This window comes from Puma concolor, chromosome A3 (assembly GCF_028749965.1).
Source record: "Puma concolor isolate L17-30 chromosome A3, mPumCon1.1.hap2, whole genome shotgun sequence".
Taxonomy (NCBI): Eukaryota; Metazoa; Chordata; class Mammalia; order Carnivora; family Felidae; genus Puma; species Puma concolor.
The window spans coordinates 22,975,956-22,996,935 of NC_141669.1; the positions used below are offsets into that span (position 1 = coordinate 22,975,956).

Below are 20,980 nucleotides of genomic sequence, written 5' to 3' on the forward strand. Positions count from 1 at the left end.
AAATTTACAAGAACATATATGTAAACGCATGACTGTTGTTGTCTCAGCATAAATGATAGCGGATCACGCAGTTTCTTCTGATCATCTTATAGATGATGAGGAGGAGGATAAATGTGTACTGGCTGCCTACACTGTACCAGCATAACTCCAAATGCTTCATATATGTTAATTCCTATAATTCTCTTAACAACCCTGTGAGATCAATACTGCCATTATACCTAGTTGATAGAGTATGAAGCTGAGGCCCTGCAACGTGAAAATGACTCATCCAAGGTCACAGGGTAACATGGTATGGGAACTGAGACTTCACCTCGGGTTTCCTGACTTTTCGACTACATTCTGGCCTCTAATACTACCCTGCCTCTCTTCCTCAGATTGACTGCCTGAGTTATCCCAAATCTGCCAGGCAGCTGAGCTCAGCATTCTGTTTAGAACTGTAGAGTCTCTAGGCTGTCAGCCTTGGTTGACGCTCAGGTTCGGTATGCCCCAGTGTGGATTTATAGTGGCAGATGATCTGATTCGGTTCTCTCCAGATCACCGGTGCCCTTTGATTCATTCATTCATTCATCCAGCAAATATTTACTGAACTCAAAGTAGGTATCATGCACCTTGATAAGTGATGTGTGGGACTCAATCCCTGCCTTCACTGAACCGAGGTAAGGTGGAAATTCTACATAAATAGCTGTCTTATAAGGCAGCAACACGTGCAATGTGCAGGTGGAATGCAGTAGGAGAGGGAAGGATTTCTGTTGCCCAAGATCGAGGAGGCTGACATTGGAGTATGGGTAACAGTGCGACAAAGGGAGGACGTTCCTGCCAGAGGGAACAGACTTGCCAGAGGCCAGGAAGCAGGCGGGTTCGGGGTAGCATGTAGCACCATATACACCAGTACACCCCGTATACACTGTATACACAGAAGAGGGTAGCAGTAGATGAGGCAGGAGAGAAAGAAAGAAAGAAAGAAAGAAAGAAAGAAAGAAAGAAAGAGAGAGAGAGAGAGAGAGAAAGAAAGAAAAGAGGCAGAGTTCTGCAGGGTGGAGGGAACATGTGCTCTGGAATCAGACCCACCAGGATTCAAATCCTGGTTCTACCACATTGTAGTAGTATTTTCTTACCGCTGTAGATGGTTTTCTCATCTGTACATTAAGGTTAACAGTTCTCTCTCACAGAGGAATGTGAATGTTAAACGGGAGCCCGATTATAGAATGGCTGGAATATTGTTGGTGTTCACCTAATGATAACCGTTGTTATTAACCACCCTAAGACAGGTAACTCTTTGTACAGTGGTCTGCCTTGGTGTAGATGTAGAAGTCATAATAGAACCTTCTTGGTCTTGGAAACAATAACAAAGGCAGTAGACCCTAAGCTCTATGGTCACGTTGGAGGAACACAGTAGAGGAATGTTTGTCTTGGGTCTTTGCACCCCTTCTTTGCCACTTCAGTGCCCAGGGATTTCAGAGACCAAATAATTTAGTGTTAAGTGGATCCTGTGCAGTATTTAGGACACACTTATACTAAAAAGTTATTTGTTGCTTATCTGAAATTTAAATCCCATTGGCCATCCTGTGTGGAGGGACAGCCCAAGAACCAGTCAGAACAGGCTGTGTGCCTTATTGGGGAAAGGGAATCCACTGGTCTTCTAGGCTTCTCTCTTGGGTAGCGTAGGCTTGCGCAGCAGGCTGTAGGCAGTGCCTTCAAGTCGCTTCCTGGGTAGAGATGTTAAATGTTGGCAGGTGTCCCTGTGTGTGTTCGGGGGTGGGAGTAGGGGTGATGTGGGGAAAGGTGTCTTGGACCAGTCTTCTCATATTCCCACCCTCTTTCTTCAGAACATTCTCGAGGACAGTTGGCAGAGTGAAGACTGCCTCCGTGGTCTGAGAACTTGTCTCACCAAATAAGAGCAAGCCCTCTTTTAGAGAGTTTTTCTTCCAGGAGCATTGCTAAAAGTGGGAACTTCAGCTGTCCCTTGTGGTGTGACTTGAGATGGCCCTGGCATGTGTGATGGTAACTGACCAAATACTCCCTGCTCTGGTGAGTCTGAGGACCACAGCATTGGAGCTGGAAGGCAATCCAGCTGCCTGGCTTTGAAAGTGAAGCAAGGAAGACCCAAGAAAGGAAGCCCAAGGTCACACAAATATTCAGAATTTGAGTCTAAACTTAAGTCTGGGTCTGTGCTCCTGGGCTCTTCAGGAATAATTTAGGGGATGTGAAATTCCCAGCAGACTTGTTTAGTTGAACATTTGCTCTGGGTACTTGATCACAGTCGTGTCCAGGTCTCCATCTGGCTGTGTGTCCTTTGGTGCTGCCAAAGCCAGCTTTATGCTTGACTCATTCTCTCCTTGAGGCAGAGTTTGTTAAGCCCCTAAGAGCAAGATCACCACTGGTAGGGAGTTAGTGGCACTATCTTAGGCCAGTTTGATCTTGGCCCTCCCCGTTGGTGCCTCCTTGCTGATCTCTTTGCCCCACCCTTGCCAAGTGTTCTGTGGTTGAGATGGAAAAATCCACCTTAGAGCAGATGGCTTTTAACCTCAGTTTCAGAAGAATAATTTGTCCACGGAACATGAGGTGAAATTTAAAACAACGCAGGGCGTAGGTTTGAGCAGAACAGCACCCTTGGGCTTAAGAGTGACTTTGACCTATTCCTCCCAGACTAGAATGATTATCCAGCTGCCAGAGAGTTCTTAGAGGAATCACTTTATTAAATGGTGTCACTGGTGAAGTGGTATTAGCCCTAAGACCAGCTTTATCTGCACACTCTAAAAGCAAACCTGACCGTGCAGGCTGAGCTTGCCCACGTGGAAGCTGGGAGCAGCGATCATGGGATCTTCCACTCTTTTTATTTTCTTGTTCTTGCCACAACCTGTCATGAGACCAAGAAAACTTGTTTTGAAAATGCTTGACAGCCAAAACAACCTGTTCCCAAGCCCTGGACCAGAGGGTTTGCCCTCTCTGACCATTTATGTACTGTTAGAGGTTTGACTAGCTGCTGCCTGGAAAAAATGAATATGCTGTTTTCTTCTCGTATTGTTCACAGACAAGTGCCAGTGGCTTCACGGGTCCTTTTTTCCCTTTTTTTCCAGCCCTTCACCAGAGACATTTTAAAACTGTGCCTGAGTCTCACTGATGAATGAACCTTAGCAGCATATACTTATGAGGATATAACCAATGGTTACCTGTCTGCAAGCCGAGCTTGATATGTGGGTTGTGTTTCCCAGTCCTATTAGACTTTAACCTGTGATTTTCCACTTGCATTTTGGTCCTCTTTGGAGTTAAATGTGAGAGTCAGACTCTCCAGTTACCCCAGGGGCTAGTTTGTCCTTTCACACTGGTGACTCTAAGGCCTGCAGGACCATCTCTGTTCCTCCCCACAAACCGTGCAGGTCTTGGTCTTGGATGGTCTTGGGTAGGTCCTGTGACTGTGAAGGAGTCACGTCACTCCTCCTCTGAAAATACAGGGGTGGGACTAGAACAAGAATTGGCAGACGACAGCCAGCTGCCTGTTTTTACAAATAAAGTTTTATTGGAACACAGCCACACCCATTCATTTACATATCGTCCGGGGCTCCTATCACTACAAGGGCAGAGGCAGACTGTAGAAACAGAGCATATGGCCTGCAAAACAAACTTTTTACTATCTGGCCCTTTACAGGAAAAGTTTGCTGGTCCCTGGACTAGACGATCTTTAGGGTTTTCAAATCCAACTCCCTATGACTTTTGAACTTGTGGCAGGCAGTGCTTTTATAGCATGAGCTGCTGAAGTAACTAATAAGGGTCTTAACTCTCTCTTCCCTGTAGTAGTTAAAAGCATGTTTTGAGATTGTTGAAATCTACAACGGGTGGGGACTCATTCTGTTTATTTTTACAGTTTATTTTGCTGTACGTCTGAGTTTGCTTATTGGTCTGATGTCTCTGGCACCCACGGTGTTCACCAATTTTGGAAAAAGACACCCAGCTGCAGGTCTGACTGCATTCAGTGGCATGGTTCAAGGTGGGCCATCTGTACCCCATGGAAAGGAACACAGATTCGTCAACTTGATAACCATGACAGAAAAAGGGAGCCAGACACTGCCTTGAGAGCCTGTGTGGCTGCCCAAACCCACCCACCTGTGTTCTGTCCCTGAGTCTGAGCTGTAGGATGGGGTGGGAATAGCCCGGAGTGGTGGGGTAGGTTGGTGGCTGTGGTAAGAAAAACAGAAATGAGTCCTGAAGATGCCTTAAAAAATTCAGAGACCAGGGAAAAACTACATCTTCTTCCCCCATTAGCAGTCCAAACAAGATTCTCTTTTTTTTTATGTTGATTTATTTTTGAGAGAAAGAGAGCACGTAAGCAGGGGAGGGGCAGAGAGAGAGGGAGACAGAGAATCCCAAGCAGGCTCCATGCTGTCAGCAAAGAGCCTCGTACATGGCTCAAACTCACAAACCGTGAGATCATGACCTGAGCCGAAATCAAGAGTTGGATGCTTAACCGACTGAGCCACCCAGGCGCCCCAAGATCCTAATTTATAAAATTTGTGTCCCAGTGACATGCATCCCCTATGCACATGCCAGATGCACAAGAGAGAACCCAAAGTACAGAAATGAATGGTACTCTTCTCAGGGCCACTCTGGTCTATAAAGAACTTTTGTGCAGACTAGAAAAGGTGTCCCCTTTGCGTTGGTTCAGAGCAGAGTTCGACTAATAGCTTTGAGTTAAAAACAAACAGACAAACAAAAAAAAACCCCACAGCAGTCTGTTTCTCTGGGCACATAGCCCCTGGAGCACACAGCTTACAAGTAGAGCAGGAGTGAACTTCCAGTCCCCACTTGCTCGCTCAGCTAGATGCCTTTATGCAGAGTAGAAGCTGTACTCCCAAATGCATCAGCCACTCCTGATCCCTGGTATCCTAGAAGTCTGCGGGGTCTTCTCCCAGGGGCCTTGCTGGCCAGTGACACATTCATGCTGCTTGGCGTTGGTTTCTGAGACCACAGCGGCCTCAGCTGGCCCCTAGCCTGCCCATTAATACCTGTCCCTGTCAGCAGTGCCCAGGCCAAGGGTGGTTCAGAGTCTCGGAGCTGGCAGAGGGGCGCCCCACGGCCAGAGGCACTAAGACTTGGTCTCCTCCCAACAGACACCAGAGACCCTGATCTATGTTAGGCGCTGCTTTTGGAGAGCCCACGTCCTGGCTCTTCTTTGGCAATTTCTGACCCGAAACTGGCCGTCAACTTCAGGAATGCACATGATTTTCCAGAGCTATAGCTCACAGGTGATACGCCAGCAGCACAAATGGGTGAGGCGGTCCAGAATAGACAAGCTCACAGTGGTGGGAGCTGACCTCACTCCCGAGGCATTGGGTTACGCGTTGCCCAGTGTGCGCGGTGACGCTGTTCCGGGACACCCCTCCTGCAGAGGGTGTGCTGTCAGAGTGGTTTTCAGTAGGCTGTTATGAACTCCCCATGGGTGAGACGGCTTTGTGGTCAGATATGATTTCCAGCTCTCAGCTCACAGTGGGAATTGCATTTGGGCCAGCTGTGTGGGCAAATTTTGAAAGATTCCTAACCTACCCTTTTCATTTCATATCTAGCAGCGGCCCCCAGCAGTTTGGAGGCTGGAGGATTGGGAAGAAAGAGAGGCTGGGAGCCCACAGTAGCCAAGAACTTAATATCTACTTCCTGCCCCCTTTCTTGGTTCTGAAAGGCCACTGGGAACAAGAGGAAATGTAGTTTGTCAGTGTTCTGAGCCCCTAAAGCGTGCAGAGCACCGTGCTAAGGAGCAGAGGCCTGCGTACAAGGGCACTTCTCTCTGTGCCCTAGAAAGATGCCCTAGGGAGGAAAAGGGTGGGGTGTGGGCATCAGTGCCATCACTCCTTGCGGGGAAGGGTGATGGTAGCCCAGTGAAGCCGGCACTGAGGAAGAGCCCTGTAGTTACCTTGGGACCAGAGGCCTGGGAACTGAGAAGAAGAAAGCTGGCAGTTAGCAAATGTTTTTGATTTTTAAAACATACTGCTTCAAATCACCAGGCACACGATGATGCCCCTCACTTTTCGCTACAGATGCTGTGGGTAAACATAGGGCCCTTCCAGTGGACTGTGAGTGCCTCAGAGCCGTGGCCATCCTGCTCCAAGCCTGTGGGCACACAAAGCGCAGGAGACCTCCCAGGGAAAGCGCTGCGCTGCCACAGGGCACTAGCTTGTGTCCACATCCCCCTCCGCCTTGACCACACAGCTGACCTTGGGCCAGCTACCTGTTCTCTCCAAGTCTGTTTCTTCATGTATCCAGTGGCAGGAGAGCAGTGGTATCTATTTTCATACACTTGATTGTTGCTTGCATTAAAATGAAGTGTTCTTTTTTTTAATGTTTATTTAGTTAGTTTTGAGAGAAAGACAGCGTGAGCAGGGTTGGGCAGAGAGGGGGAGAATCCCAAGCAGGTCAGCGCAGATCCTGACGCGGGGCTCAATCCCACAAACCACAAGATCGTGACCTGAGCCGAAATCAAGAGTCAGACACTTAACCGACTGAACCACCCAGGCACCCAAAATGAGGTTATTTTAAAAGCATATTATAAACTAGAAAATACCAAGCATCAAGTTAGTTCATTCATTTATTCAACAAATATTAAATGCCTACTAGGTACAGGCACTATGTAGTCAATAGTCCCAGGTATTCCAGACCCTCTTATAAACAGAAGCTGTTCCATCGATGTTTCTTTTTTTTTATTTTTATCTTTTTAACATTTACTATTGAGAGACAGAGCATGAGCATGGGAGGGGTAGAGAGAGGAGGAGACACAGAATCTGAAGGAGGCTCCAGGCCTTGTGCCGTTGGCACAGAGCCCGACGCGGGGCTCGAACTCAAAAACCGCGAGATCATGACCTGAGCCAAAGTCAGACGCTTAACCGACTGAGCCACCCAGGCGCCCCTATCGATGTTTCTTGAATTAAAGTGAAGCAGGAGTTGCCTGGAGTGTGTTCATGCAGCCGTGTGGTGGGAGCAGAGGGCAGGTGGAAAGGAAACTAAGATGGTTTGAGTTCTTACCACGTGCCTGGCACGGGTTCCTCACAACAGCCACGTGAGTCCTATGGGAACTCCATGGAGACCCAGGATGGTTAAGTAGCTTCCCCAGAGACACACAGGTACTAAGTGACAGATGCATATTTAAACTCAGTTCTGACTCCAAAATCTACCTCTTCCCTCTGGGCAGTAAGAGTGGTTGCAGAGTGCTCTTCTTGCCACAGAATGAGACCAGCCTGTTCCCTCTCTAACCTCTCTGATTTTCCTTCTTCCAAATATCCCCCAGATCAATGACTCAGGCCAGATCCTAGCCAAAAATGGTCACTCTTGCCTCTAGTCCAGAAAGTGGGACTCGTGTGAAAGCAAAGCAGGGTGGGGCTCTGTGACCACAGGCCAAAACCTCATGTTCACAAGGGCACAGGTTTTAGGAAAACAATAGCCTTTGATGCCTGCTCAGGATTCCTTCAATGGTAAGGCCCCAGGAGGCAACTCTCACCCAAACAACGTACTCTTGGCAAAGGGACGGTGGGTGTCTTTTCAGGCATAAAGCTACCAGCAAGGACCCAGAAATCACTCAAGGGAGTTGTTGATTTCCCCAGGGGATCTAGCTTTTGGAAATAAACTTAGCAAAGGATTCCATTGGCCTCCATCCTGAGGCCTGTCTTGCCTCTAACACCTTGGAGGGGAGGGAGATCATGGAACTTTTGTCCTTATGTAGGTTACCAGCTCAGCAACTGAGGCGTCCTTTTCTCAAGTTTAGCACCAGCTATTTATTCTGATAAAGAATTGGTAAAACAAAACAAAACAAAACAAAACTAGTGAGGTTACTGTTTGGCTTGGTTTCCAAAACCAGTCCCTGCAATTGGCAGTTATTTCCTAGACTTAATAGGTGTAGGAAAAAAGGACCTTTGTTGATGGTCAAGCGTTTGACAGAAAATGAGAGTATTTCTGTGTTACTGAGGTACAGCTCCCAAAAATAAACACAGAGGCATCCAGGTGGGGTGGATCGTCAGAAGGATAGGGAATCTACAAGGCTGCGTTCAAAGCTGGGCAGACCCAGGGCTCCAGAGCCAGCAACACCAGAGAACTCCTGCCCACAGTGCTCAGGAAGGCAGCCTGACCTTGGGGTCCGGGGCACGTGGTAGAGGCCTCGGCTGCCCCCACCATTCAGTTCACAAGGCCTCAAACATCTCCTCCCCCTGAGAGTGATCACAGAGGCAGACAATGACATGGCTACAAGAGACATCAACCTGCAACCCCAACACAGTTTAGGTAGGGTGTTTTGTTCCAGAAGACACAAGTAGCACCCATGGGCGGGGGTTCCCAGGGGGTAGATTTCAGTTTAGAATAAGGCAAAACACTGTAACTATTAGACATGCCTTTAGGTAATGTGCTCTCCCTCATGAAAGGTATTCAGGCCAGCACTAGAGGGTCACCTCCTCAGAAGTACTGTTAGGGCAAGCCCTGCCTTGCGCAGGATCCTAAGATCTCCTCCACTGTGTCTCTGGTTAGTACCGAATGAGCGGCTCCACAGTTGGAGCTTTAGAGACCGGACACATGGCGTGGCTGGGGGTGGCAGCGGCAGGCTTTGTGGAGGGCCTGATGCTTATGCCAGGCCTTGAGGGCAGGTGGGTAGGTTTGGGTAGGAAGGGAGGGCTCCAGCATGTTGCAGCGTCCAGGAAAGTTCCCTTTACCTGCAAAGCAAATGCACTCCTACTTAACTGGCTCCCAGAGTTGCAAAGGGGAATTAATTATTGTTTGTGATACACTTTAAGATTCCCCGATGAAAGACCTTGTATAAATGCAAATTATTATTATTGTCATTAAAGGTGCTAGACGTCTGGCCTGCTGGCTAATGCCCTGGTATAGCTCTGAGAAGAAAAGAAAGCAAACTCCGGGCAGAACATTTGCTCTGGTTGCTCCAGAGCGCTAGAAGTGAGGAGGAGCAGGTCAAGGAGGGCTTGGCCCACGACTGCGAAAGTGAAGCCATCCAACCCTGACCAGAATTAGCATGCAGCTCTCTGCTCTAAGAGTCAAGTGTCTGTGTACCTCCAAGGGCCAGGGCCCTGCTCAGATTCATTCCCTGATCGCCGCAGGATCCGGCCTGTTACTAGAGCAGGAGCTATCCATGACTGAGTGTTTGCTTGTCTACTGGTCTGAAGGATGGAAGGAAGGTGGCCAGGATAGATGCTGGCCACCCAGTGTTGGGGTCCTATGTCAGATCTAGAGACAAAGGGAGAGATCTAGAAACCTCAGACATGTGTGATATCCCTGACAATACTTATTAAGGCTTTGAGAGAACCCCTCTAGCAAAGCACAGGGAGAGGTCATTCATTAATTACTGTTTCCACGTAAGCCACTGTCTCTGGCTAAAGTGGTTGGATTGCTACCAAAGTAATAATAATAATAATAATAATAATAATAATAAGTGGATAGTAGTGTTTTAGACCTGGAAGTGAACTCAGAAGCCATCCCTTCACTTTCCAGATGAGGCAGTGTGGGGTGCGGAGAGGTGAGGTGGCCCATCCCAAGTCACATAGCCAGTAAGAAGCAGAGCCAGGATCACACTTCAGGCCTCCCCATTCCTAGTCTACAGCTCAATTATGTCAAGATAATAATACCTCCCATTTTATAGCACTTTCCAGACATCGTACTTCTCAACAACCCTGGAGATTTTAAGATCCCAAATGACCTTACTATTAAAGGACCTTCTGCCCTCTGCTCTTCTGGGGCTCATTATTTGGAGAACATTTATGATGCCTCTTATGCGCACCTGGGTAGATTGCACATGTCCTCCCCGTACTTTCTTTTCCTTCTCGCGGACATTCAGAGTAGGCCTTCTTCACGCAGGTGCTTTAGTACTTCCGGGAACCCGAGGGACAAGTGAGAGGGAGGCCAAGCTCATCCCTTTGTCCCTTGTCATTGCAGTCATGATTCTACTGAAAAGCCACCCGATGCAGGTCCCTAGAGGGGGACTAAAGATACCAGTCAACACCTCTAGACACATAAACCTACAAGAGGGAGGGCCATTTAGCAGGGGTTTGTAAGAACGAATGTGAGCTGGCAGTAAGTAACTCTCTGAATTCATTCCTGGGCTGTCGGCCGTTCGGTGTTAATGGAGGAGACCCAAATGTAGCTAACCTGGTGCTTGGGAGGGGAGGATCGCCAAAGCAGAGCACTGGAGAAATCCCCGAACACAAAGAGGAGTCCGAGTGACTCGGTGTCACACGGCAGCCCCAGAGGTAGGGCCCCGGCCTCCACACGGCATCTCCAGCTCTCTCTCCTCTGGAAACCATGGCGGTGTGGAAAAAACGTGTCCTTTGGAGTCCAGCAGCTAGCAGCTCTGGATTTATAAATAGCATTGCCACCAGTTACCTGCGTGATCTTAGAAAGCTGCTTTGCGTCTCTGAATCATAGATTTCTCATTGGCAGAAACAGAGATAATAATACCTCCCCGGCAGTAGGCCCATCAGGAGAAGTAAATGTAAATAATATAGATGGAAACAAATAGCATGAAGTCTAGCACGTAGCAGGCACCCTCCCTCCTTTATACTTATGGCTTCCAGGTTTTTTGTTTTTGTTTTTTTTTCCTAACCGCAATCCACGGGAAGATATTTATTTTATAACCTAATTCTGTCTTTATAACTAAAACAAAAGTTTCGTGAAAAACTGTTTCCCCTCGCCACATGTGATACACTCTGACTTTATTTTGTTTCATGTTAATGCTGCTTGGGACCCACTAAATTGATTTCACAACGCACTGCAACCGTGATACCAATCATTTGAACCAGCCCGTTTGATACCACGTGTGGCTCTCATTTACCCACGTTGTGTGTCCTTCATTTCCTTCCAGCCCTGGCTCTCTGTAACTGGCACACGGGGCCAGAGCTGCCTGTGCACAGCATGCACAGGGCCCCGGGCTTGGTGCAGGGTGCAAAGAGCCCTAAGGAGCAGGTGGGCTCTTCCCCCGTGCTCCTCCCCACCCTCCGCGGTGCCCCTCAGAATGATTGAGAGGACCCATAAGGCTCCCCACCTGCCACGGTTCTGCCTCCTGCCAGCCTGCTGGAGAAGTTCGCTACACTCCCAGCCCAGCATAGCCCACCTGAAGTTTCTGTCAAGGCCCCTGGAGCCCAGCAGGGAGGGTGGGTCTCGGGCAGCCTCTCCCATTGAATAGTTCCTTCCTTTGGAATCGCTGCTCTCCCATCTGTGAGCCCCGAGAGCCAGATGTCTGCGGATCTTATTTCAGCTGCCAGGCAGAGGGATTAGAATAGAAAGAAGAGGGACCCTGGCCATCCTTGCTGCCCCTCCCCTCGGTCTGCAAGGGGTACCTGTGAACACCCAGCTTTTGGGGGGGGGGGGCGAATACTCAGCTGGAGCGACGAAAAGCTGGGCCCAGAAGCAGCAGGCAGGGGCCCGGGCATCCACGGAAGACATGAGCTGCAGCCTCCAGATGCCGAGTCTAAGTGGAGAACCCAAATTCACAGCCAGGCAAACACCACTTTAAAGCTCCAGGGAGACTCTCTAGGGAGGACAGGATTGTTTATGCCCCAAAGAGTCCATCTCCTAAGTGTTTCCCTGGCACTGTGGGGGTCTGGCACTCTCCTGCGGAGGTTGATGCCTGGCAGTGCTGAGCGGGAGCCTTGAGGCACAATCCCCACTGGAATGTGACTTGGGGCCTCGGACACACATTCCCACTCCACACGGCCAGCTCGGCTGGGACCCTGAGCACTTCCTCTTCGAGGTCTATCCTTTGGTTTTTCCCCCTTCGCTGACTAAGAAGGGGAGAGTAATCTGTGACCTTGGCAGTGACTCACTGCCATCAAATGGGCGGTCAGCGTCTCCCCAGCACAGGTGAGCGTAGGAGTAGCTCTCGTCCTGGCCAGGCCTGTGGAGGGATCCCGACACCCTTCACGGGCATCCACACAGCCATCTGCGGGAGCAGTGCTCAGCTCCTATTCATGCAGCCCTGGGCAGAGGGAGCAGAAGACCGGTGCCCGCCACCGAGGCACCTGCCATCTGAGGCACAGTGAGGGAAACAGGATGAGCACAGGACTGTGGCTCTGCTCTGGGTCCCCAGGCAGTGCCACACTCCCTAGCCGCCCCCCCACCGCCCCCAACACCCGCTGTCCAGCTTCAGCCCAACCAGGTGCACCCCTTCATCTCAGCCCCCTCCCCACCCAGAGGTCAGGCCTTTCTCAGTGGCCACAAGGTACCCCCTCCTCCCAGCCTCTCATCGAATAGGTTCAGGATGCAAACAGCATCAGGCTGAGAGGAATGCGAGCACTGCCCCTAGCTCCAGGGCCTCCAGCTGGCCGTGGGCACTTCTTCACTCATGCACCAAGTTAGCATTCACTTGCTGTGAGGCCCGAAGGAAGGTGAGCACTACTGGGCAGTAAGGACGAACCATCCCTAAATTCTGCTGTCCAGAGACTTACAGAGAAAACCTATACTAACAGCCATGACTGTCGTGTGCTGTGTTAGAGGAGCCACCATTTTCTCCGGCTCTCAGTTTTCCCTTCCCTGTAGTGATTGGACTATATGACCTCTGAGATTTCCTTTTGTTCCAAAATGTTATAATTCTAAAGTACGTCTTTAAGCCAAATGTCTACATTCATTAGAAATATTTATTGCATTGTTGTGTGTTGAGCCCCACACCAAACCTGGGATGCCAAGGCGGTTGAATATGACCATCTTGCTGTCGAGGAGTGTGTGGTGGCTATGGAAGAACGGTTGGAATGTGACAGATGTGTGCCCCCAGAGATGGGGCCCAGTGGAGGATGGGAGCCCTGTGGCTGGGGGAGGCTCAGGAGCCCATAAGGACTACCCGTCCCTCCCTCTCGTTTGGCCAGCTGACCTCTGCTGTCCTCCTTGGCCGCCTTCTCATGCACTGTGCCAGAGGGTTCCAAGGGGGCAGACATACCTGCAGCCCTGGGGACAAGGCCTCACTCCTGCAGTTGCAGAAGCTGGCTGCAAGCTTCTGTAGCCCAAAGGAACTGGCCAGGCTCCAGAGGGCCTCCTTGGAGGGCCTCAGAAGGAGAGAGAACCACTAGGTAATTTTGATCATTTTAGTAAGCATTTAAAAATACCCTGTGATTTAGAAGGAGCCAGATTCCATCCCAATACTTTGATGTCTAGAAATGGATCTCGGTTGGTTGGTTGTCGAAGTCCTCCTAAAACAGCATTTGATTTAATTCAACACATACTGAGACTACAGTCTCAGCCCGTCGGCAGTCTCACAGGCGAGGAGCCCGAGCTGCACAAGACATCGTCTAGACACCAATCTAAACATTCCAGACTCGAGTCAGACCATGGCTGGGCCTGAGGTTGGAGGCCCGGTGTGCCGTGGAATCCAGCGGAGGGGAGATTGCTTCCAGCTGGGGGTGGGGGCTGCCGCCCGAAGCTGTGAGCTCGTGATTCTGTGTTCCCAGCAAGATATCAAGCCTTTGCATCTCAAGCGTGTTGATTTTCTTGTTTTGCGAGTTCGGACCCCCTAAAAACGAGGCAGCCGTGCTCAAGGATCGACACATTTAGGGAGATTGTGTGAACCAGTTACAACCACTTGTTTGTTCCTAGAGCCCACGCCAGAGAGCCAGGCGGACATCGCCTGGGGCGCAGCTACAAAATAAGCTTCCATTGTGCCAGTCACTTGCCCACCAAGGCTCCCGGAGTCGGATGGGCAGACTTCACAGGGGCCTTTGGAGGGTTTGGGGTGAAGGGCATTGGAGTAGACGCAGGTCTCTTTGTAGAGATCCTATTTTAAGGTTGACTCCTCTGACACGAGGAGAGTAACCTCAGATGAGTCAGTATTTACAGTGGCCCGTCCAGGACAATGAGGACCAGGCAAGACCACGAGAAATGATTAGCAGGACTTTGTCTCACTATTTACAGGACTGCTTTGATTTTCAGACCACAATCGGTTTTCATATGACTGATTAAAAACATGTGCCAGTTGAAGTCACAGCTGCAGCAGAAAAGTGGGGAAAGAAATGGGCCTTAGATGTTTTGGAACTTGCCTCTCTTTGCAAAAATGCATTCTGACTTGATTTATATTTCCTTGATTTCCTGACAACGAGGGTCGTGTCCCCAAACCACTTCTCCCACCCCGCCCCTCTCCACCACCACGTTGGCCTGACTCTGGCAGACATCCTAAGGCTCATCTCATGATTGCCCAGAGAAAAAAGATTTTCGAATTCCAAAAAGAGACTACCAAGCCCTGTTTTGGAAGAAGATAATCGTTTAGGCTTTTATACAATACAAAGTCCCAAGTAAGCAAGGCTGAAGGCAGCAAGACCCCAGGGTCTCCGGCCTGTGGGAAGATGTGCCCCAGTGGCACCAGGATCAGGGCACCACTGGGCACGTGAACTCACTAAGCCTGCGTTTTCCTGCCTGCAGACAGAGAGCGGGGCTTCCTGCCACACTGACAGCCATGCTTCACCCGCTCCATGGGGCCCCTTTCCCTTCTCCAGAGTCCCCAACCCGTTTGGGCCTTGTTTTCTGTTTCTGTTAGAATTTTCTTAAAGCCATATCAGTTCACACGTTCAAATGTGGATTTTTATTCGTTTGAAAATATCCATTGAATAAATACAGAACTGCAATTCCCGTAGGGAAAACCCCTATAGATGAGCCCTTTTTGGACACAGTTCCTAAATGCCTTCACCCGAAGGCGTCTGCAGATTTCCCTAATGGTCCCTGTCATAACTTTCCAGAACCCCTTCCCCAGAACACGCCGGTTACTAACAACCTGCTGTGGAGCCTCCCCTCGGTGGGACGGCACAGGGACGGCTGGGGAACTGGTCTTCCGTCCCTGTCGTGCGCTGCCTGTGGTGCCACTAAACGTCTCCTCAGGACCCTGCAGTGTTCATCGCTGACCCTGTCTTGTTTGTGAAAAGGCGCCGCGGATGGTAACAGCCACCACTACCGCCTTTCCGCACTGCCACCACCTGTGACACGCTGGGCCCCGGGCTTGGCCGGGGCCCTCACTTAACAGGTGAAGGATCAAGACCCAAAGAAGTTAAATGGCTTGCTCAAGGTCACGTGGGCGTCTCAGAACCATAAGTAGGTGGCACTAAGAGACCATCAGGTATAAATCTTCCTGCTCTGGGTGAGGACACTGAGTCCCGGTTCTGGATGACACAACAAGCCAAGGCCTGCACTAGAACCCATGTCTCCGTGGTTCGGTTCTCTTTCCACCTGACCCACGGACTGCCCCTTACGATACCTGGTGACCTGAACAGAAGGCCTGTGTGGGGACCCAGCCAACTTGGGCGCCCCCATCACGGGCCGCCAGAGCCCTGTGATTCTTAAACATCCCTCTAGTTCACGGCTGCAGCTTCCTCCCCGACCAAGCCTTTGACCAGAGCTACACACAGGAACACAGCCAGCAGCTCGGGCAGAAGACAAAGAGGGTGCCGGTGGCTGTGACCGCACAGCCCATCCTCAGATAACCCAAGCGTGCCGCTGGCACCTCCGGACTGGATTTTAAGAGATGCGCCGTGTCCTGAAAAGTTTGGCTGGGTGTCCCCCCGCCGAGACTGGCCATCTCTGTCCCTCCGACTGCCCCGCTCAATGTGATAAGCGAGAGATCATCCAACAAGCCGTGACAGAAAGGATGAACCGAGGGCAAGGACCCTATGTCCTCTTCTTCCACACAGGGGCTCCCTCTTCTGCTGTCCCCACAGACTCAGAGCCTCTCCCCTCGGACCCAGCTTCGTCCCCACGGTAACCGTTGACATCTACTGATCATCTATGACGCCAGGCACCAGGCCAAGCGCTCACTTGGGCCATCTCATTGAACCCTCACGAGGATTACCCTTTAAGGCAACTGAAGGTTACTTTTCCCCTTTTGTAGTTGAAGAAATTAAAGCCGGAGAGGTGAGTCACTTGCCCAAGCGATAGAGCCAGTAAAGAGCAGCGTCGGCCCTCAAGCCCAGGTGTGCTGGCTCCGGAGCGCACACGACACTCACCCCCGCGGCCTTCACAGCCCACGGCCTACAGGGCTCTGCTCTGTAGATGAAGGATCTGACTATCCAAGAAGGGAAGAGATTTCCTGCCGAGCGCCCGCTCCCTGACTCCTGGACCGAGGGGTCTGTCTGCCGCACTCCCTGTCGGGCCCGGGAGCCGAGGCCTGGCCGGTAGCCACTCCTGCTCTGAATTCATGGAAAACCTACCCAGCCGCAGCCTGGGGTCCGTTCTTTAAGCTTCATTCTTCCTACTTGAGACTCTGGGATTGGACCGAGCTGTGATTTTATAAAACCCGGAGCAGAGGGACTGAGACCAGTGAAGAAGGTCAGAACCTTACTTTGTCCTAAGGCATATTCAGCTCGAATTTGGTCTAAAAATAAATTCCCTTCCAGCGTGAATAGAAATGATGAGTTTGACTGACTCAAGGCCTCTCTCCCCACGGGTCCTCCCGGCCAGTTAGCGCGGAGGTGAGGAGACCTCCCCTCCCCCACCCTGCCGCACACTTACACTTTAAAGCGTGCCATACGTTTTGTCTTTGGGTCAAAGAGTTTTTCAAAAGGTGATAGATGACTAGTGCCTTTGGCAAGCTATACCCTGGGCACTTCTCCATTTTCTCTGATAAGAAGTGAAATAAATGAAAACAGCACTTTAAAAAAAATAAATCTGTAAATGGGTGGGAGCCAGTTGTCATTTTCCCCTTCCTCCTCCTCCCTCTCCCTGAACTGGCTTCGTGAGGAGCCCGGTGGGGCAGCGCCCGCTGACAACAGCCGGGAGCCTCATGCCTTTAAATAGCCCTTCTCCACACTGCTTCCCCTTCGCGCCACACAGCTCGCCCTGGAGGGAAAGCCCAGGACAGAACAGGAAACTTTAGAACTTTCTGAAGAAGGAAAGAACTTAACTCTAAAGCTTGCTCCCTCTTGCCAAGACCTTTTGGTCTAAGGAGCTGGTAGTGTTGCAGCCCCTACCCCAGAAGTTTCCGAGGAAGAACAGCCGATCAGATTTGTTTGGGGACCCGTGGGACTCTGGACCTGAAGCGAGAGGGAGGGAGGGGGCAGGCCCCAGGCCCAGCCAGTGTCGTCCACTCATCGTGTGCCTTTCGGGGGGCCGACTTGTAACTTGGGGAGGGGGCACCACCCTGCCCAGTGGTTCTGGGGTCGGCCGTTCTCCACAGGACACCTCAGGCAGCAAAGCAAGTGCAGTGGACGTCGGCAGCAGCCTGTCAATCGCTGACTGTCGAGGATGGGCCACCAGGCTGTCCTCCAGTGAACACATGCATGTCGCTGGGCAAACAGCAGCAAATGAAACATGGGTGGGGAAGGAGTGGCCCGCACACTGGGTGGCTGCAGACAGTTGACAAGATCCCTTCCTACACTGTCCCGTGCAAGCGTCACGTGGGGTTGGACTCGTCACCCCTGCTCGTGGTGGGAGACACAGCCCAGGGCCTTGCGTGCCCTGCCAGCCTCGCTCTAGGTCTGGGCTCTCTGGACCCCACGCAACCCCTCCTGTCCATCAGGACAACTGTGGTGGTGCAACTGGCTGGAAAGGGCTTTGAGGTCACGGGTCCCAGAGACGGTGACAGCGTGGCCGGCTCAGGCCCGTGTTAAGCAGGATGTGGATGGAGGAGGCTGCTCTATCCTTCAAAGTGTTGGCATAATTGGAAGTCTGAGAACGGACTGCAGCCTCTTCTTCAGTGCCTACGTGTCACATTTGTCTGCCTTCTGAGGCTACTCTCTCACCTTCTTGAACAGCGTGCAATGGACATGCGTTAACGCCTCCTGCAACCCGGTGGCCATCCATAGTTACCTTAATTACAGCCGTGAAGGTCTCGCTGAGGGGCCAGCTGAGGATGCTGTCGACGGGATGGCCTGTGGGGTCACTGAAAGATGTGCTCCCTGCTTTCCAGGGCCCACTGCGCAGCCCGGCAAGTATGACATGTAGCGTACATGAAAGATGCTGGGAGAAGTGCAAAGGGAGAGAACCTCTTGGTAGCCAGGGAGGACTTGACATTTGACCTGAGCACAAGTAAAGCCCAGAGGTGGAAAATGGCATGTGTGAGGAAGAGCAGGGGGCCAGATTGGAGCGGGGGGCTTGCGTCCTGGACCATGCGTGGGCGTCGGGGAGTCTGTGACCTCCCCCAATTCCAGGAGGCTGGAGGGCATACCTGCAATTTTTCTGGAAGAGGATCCTTAGCTTTCTTAGCTTCCCAGGGGAGGGGTGCATGCGCCCCAAAATGGAAGGGTAAACACAGCTTTTTTAACATGTCGGAGCCAGATAGTGACAATCGTGGAGTGCTAGGCTGCAAGTCCGGGGAACATGCAGGGTCATGGTTGGGGTAGCGACAGGGATGCGCACTCGAAGAAAAGGTCTCTACTTGCAGCAGAAGGGTGAAGCAAGCCCATGCCCGGGGGGAAAAACAGCCTTGTGCAGCAGCTCCGTTGAAAGGTAGTAAGACCTGGAGCCAGGGGGTGTCACAAAGGACGGAGGGACGTTGTGGAGGAGGAGGAAGAACATCAGGATGAATTCACCGCAGGGCTTTAGGGAGCCATGGGAGCCGTGGAAACAGGGTTCTGTTACGGAAGCACAGATGGGCCAAAGGAAGTTCAAAGATCTAATATTGGGGAGTCCTTCATTTGGAGCACACTGGTTTGAATTACAGAGACATCCAGATCGCAGTGTCCCGCAGGTGGCTGGAACGTGGGGCCGGAAGTCTGGGAGGGAAATGAGGGCGGAGGGGCCCAGATTGCGTGCTTCTGTGCTAAGGAGGCCGAGGCTGAGAACGGCGCCGGGTGTGAGGGGCTGGGGCGGTGAGGGGGGCGGGGGGGCCCAAGATGGGAGGGTCCCGGTGAGAGAGCTCATCCGGGGAGCACGGCAAGGAGAAGGGAGGTAGGAGACCTAGGATGTGGGATGTCACGCCGGAGAAGAGCTTCCTGAGAGAGGAGGCAGCACATAAAGGCCACACTGAGGCCGCGGAGGCCAGGCCTGCAAAAGCCAGACACAGTGGCGACATTGGAAAGAAGTTTCAGTTGACTTGGTATTGGGGCAGCGGGAGGGCAGTCGGGCGTCATTGTAACTGCACTGTGGGACCCCAGGGCCTGTTGAATCGTGTAGGGCCACTCACCTCTGCACCGTCGGAGCCCTGTTTGCGGCCTTTGTGGTACTGGTGGTGACAGGGCCTCTCGGTGGCCCGTCCTAGTTCATGTTGTGATTCTGAATGAGCCGCTCTGGATAAGTAAGGTGTGACTACCCTGCCCTCATGTGAGCCGGGGGTGGGGAGAGAGAAGTAGGAGGCAAGCCTGGGTGACCAGGGGCCGAGGGCGCCTACCCCGCCCCTCCACTTCCTACCTCACCTTTTGTCTTACGGCAGAGCTTTGCGTTTCCCAGCTCACAGCAAGCCACCCCTCGCCCCCTGTCCCTGCCCCGGCTGTTTCTTGCCTAGAACACCCCTAATGCCTACTCCCCCTCCACCATCACTGACGGTGCGAGCCTGGTGCCTCACGGTGCCTCCACAGGAGCCCTTACCGCCTCGGCTGGCACTGATTATGTGTTTGTCTTCTCTAAACTGGGATCTCCTGTGCGGCAGGGGCCGTCTAGGTCACCTCGAAGCCCCTTGCACCGCATACCGTGCCTGGCAGGGTGGGCCCATGTAGGACGTGGAGCCTGTCTCTACAGGTTCGAATCTGGGTTCCAGAAAGGCCAGACGGTCTGCCCCAGATCCCGTCGCCAGTCTGTGACTGACCAAGGAACATTCTCTTGGTACCCAGCCTGGCTTTCTTTCCAGTAGACCAAACTGCACATATATTTGGAAATAAGTGGAGACCATGGAACGCTTAGAAATCCATTTTCTTAGACCCTCTTTGTCTCATCCAACTGAATGAAGAGTACAATTCTCTTTATGCTTCAGGTCACAGAAACGACTGGGTGGCTGGCTTGGCCACTGTCTGGCTTGTCGCGGGGATCAGGCCCGTCTTTGGCCCGGGAAAAGCAGAGGGAGACTGAGCACTGATGTCTAATAGGAACTGGCCGCCAGGAAGGTCTGCATACGGGCCCTTGAAATGTCCACACAAGATAGCACAGTAGTGAACTGTGTGTACCTCCCTTGGAAAAATCCAGAGGGCTTTGCATCAGCAGGGAAGGGAAATCCAACCCCAGATGCACGAACAATAAATAACAACTGTTCTGAGTTAGGTTGAAAGCTCTGAGTTGCACTTTTTTTCAAGTTGTTTGTGCTAACCACAACTTTTTTCTCCCCCTCTTTCCCACCAGGGCTTATTTCAAAACCTTTGTCCCTCAGTTCCAGGAGGCAGCGTTTGCCAATGGAAAGCTCTAGGAAACACCAGTCTTGAGAAGCGGCCAGCCAGACTGCTCTGTCCACATGCGTGTCAGCACATATGGCGGCTTCCTGGAAGCCACTTGGAATGCCTTCATGGCAGCGTTTTGCTCACACAGCGGCTTTGCACGCCCCGCCTGGGACCCAAACTGAAGCTGGCTGGCGGCAACCTGGCCCCCACCTCCGGCTGCTCCCTCTTTGTTTCCTTCAGTATATTTCTAGTTGGAAGAAATAAAATCACAAATTATGACAAACTATTTTTCCGGGGAAAGGAAGACACCACAAATGCACACACCCTTATTCCAGGAAAGCCTTTGTCTGCAAGACCTTGTTTAAGTTTTAACATTAAACCCCCCTTTGCTTTTATTTGTCCCTAAAACTAGTGTCATGAGTGTGTGTGTGTGTGTGTGTGTGTGTGTGTGTGTGTGTGTGTGTTTTACACCCAACATTTCCCACTTGGGGCAGTTCTCCATCGAGAAAGGTGCTGCCTGAATGAATCTGACCACCCTGCGTGGTTTCAGCCACCCAGCAAGCCAGGCCCAAGACTGGGGCTCAGGAACAACTGGGTCCAGCACCCCCACCCCCACCCCTCCAGCTCCCTGAGTGGGCTCCCTGTGCAGAGTTTGCTGAATCAGCCAGTGAATCCGTCCTTCCCTCTCTCACGTCACCCGTCCCTAGGCTGATAGGAGGCCTACTTGGGCTCATGCG

The 20,980-nt window shown here is 51.6% G+C and overlaps 1 protein-coding gene across 4 annotated transcripts in view; it reads left to right on the forward strand.

The window, feature by feature from the left end:
- Nucleotides 1-20,638, forward strand: part of BABAM2 (BRISC and BRCA1 A complex member 2) — a 403,301-nt gene extending 382,663 nt beyond the window's left edge. The window contains exon 12 of one of the 4 annotated variants that reach the window (XM_086700261.1): nucleotides 17,694-18,710. In XM_086700261.1, coding sequence (XP_086556387.1) covers nucleotides 17,694-17,883 — 190 coding nt within the window. In that variant the 3' untranslated portion in view covers nucleotides 17,884-18,710. Of the gene's footprint in view, nucleotides 1-17,693; nucleotides 18,711-19,846; nucleotides 20,126-20,208 lie in introns of those variants that run through there. The other 3 variants (XM_086700263.1, XM_086700262.1, XM_086700260.1) reach the window with 3 other exon arrangements.
- Nucleotides 20,639-20,980: the final 342 nt, after the last annotated feature.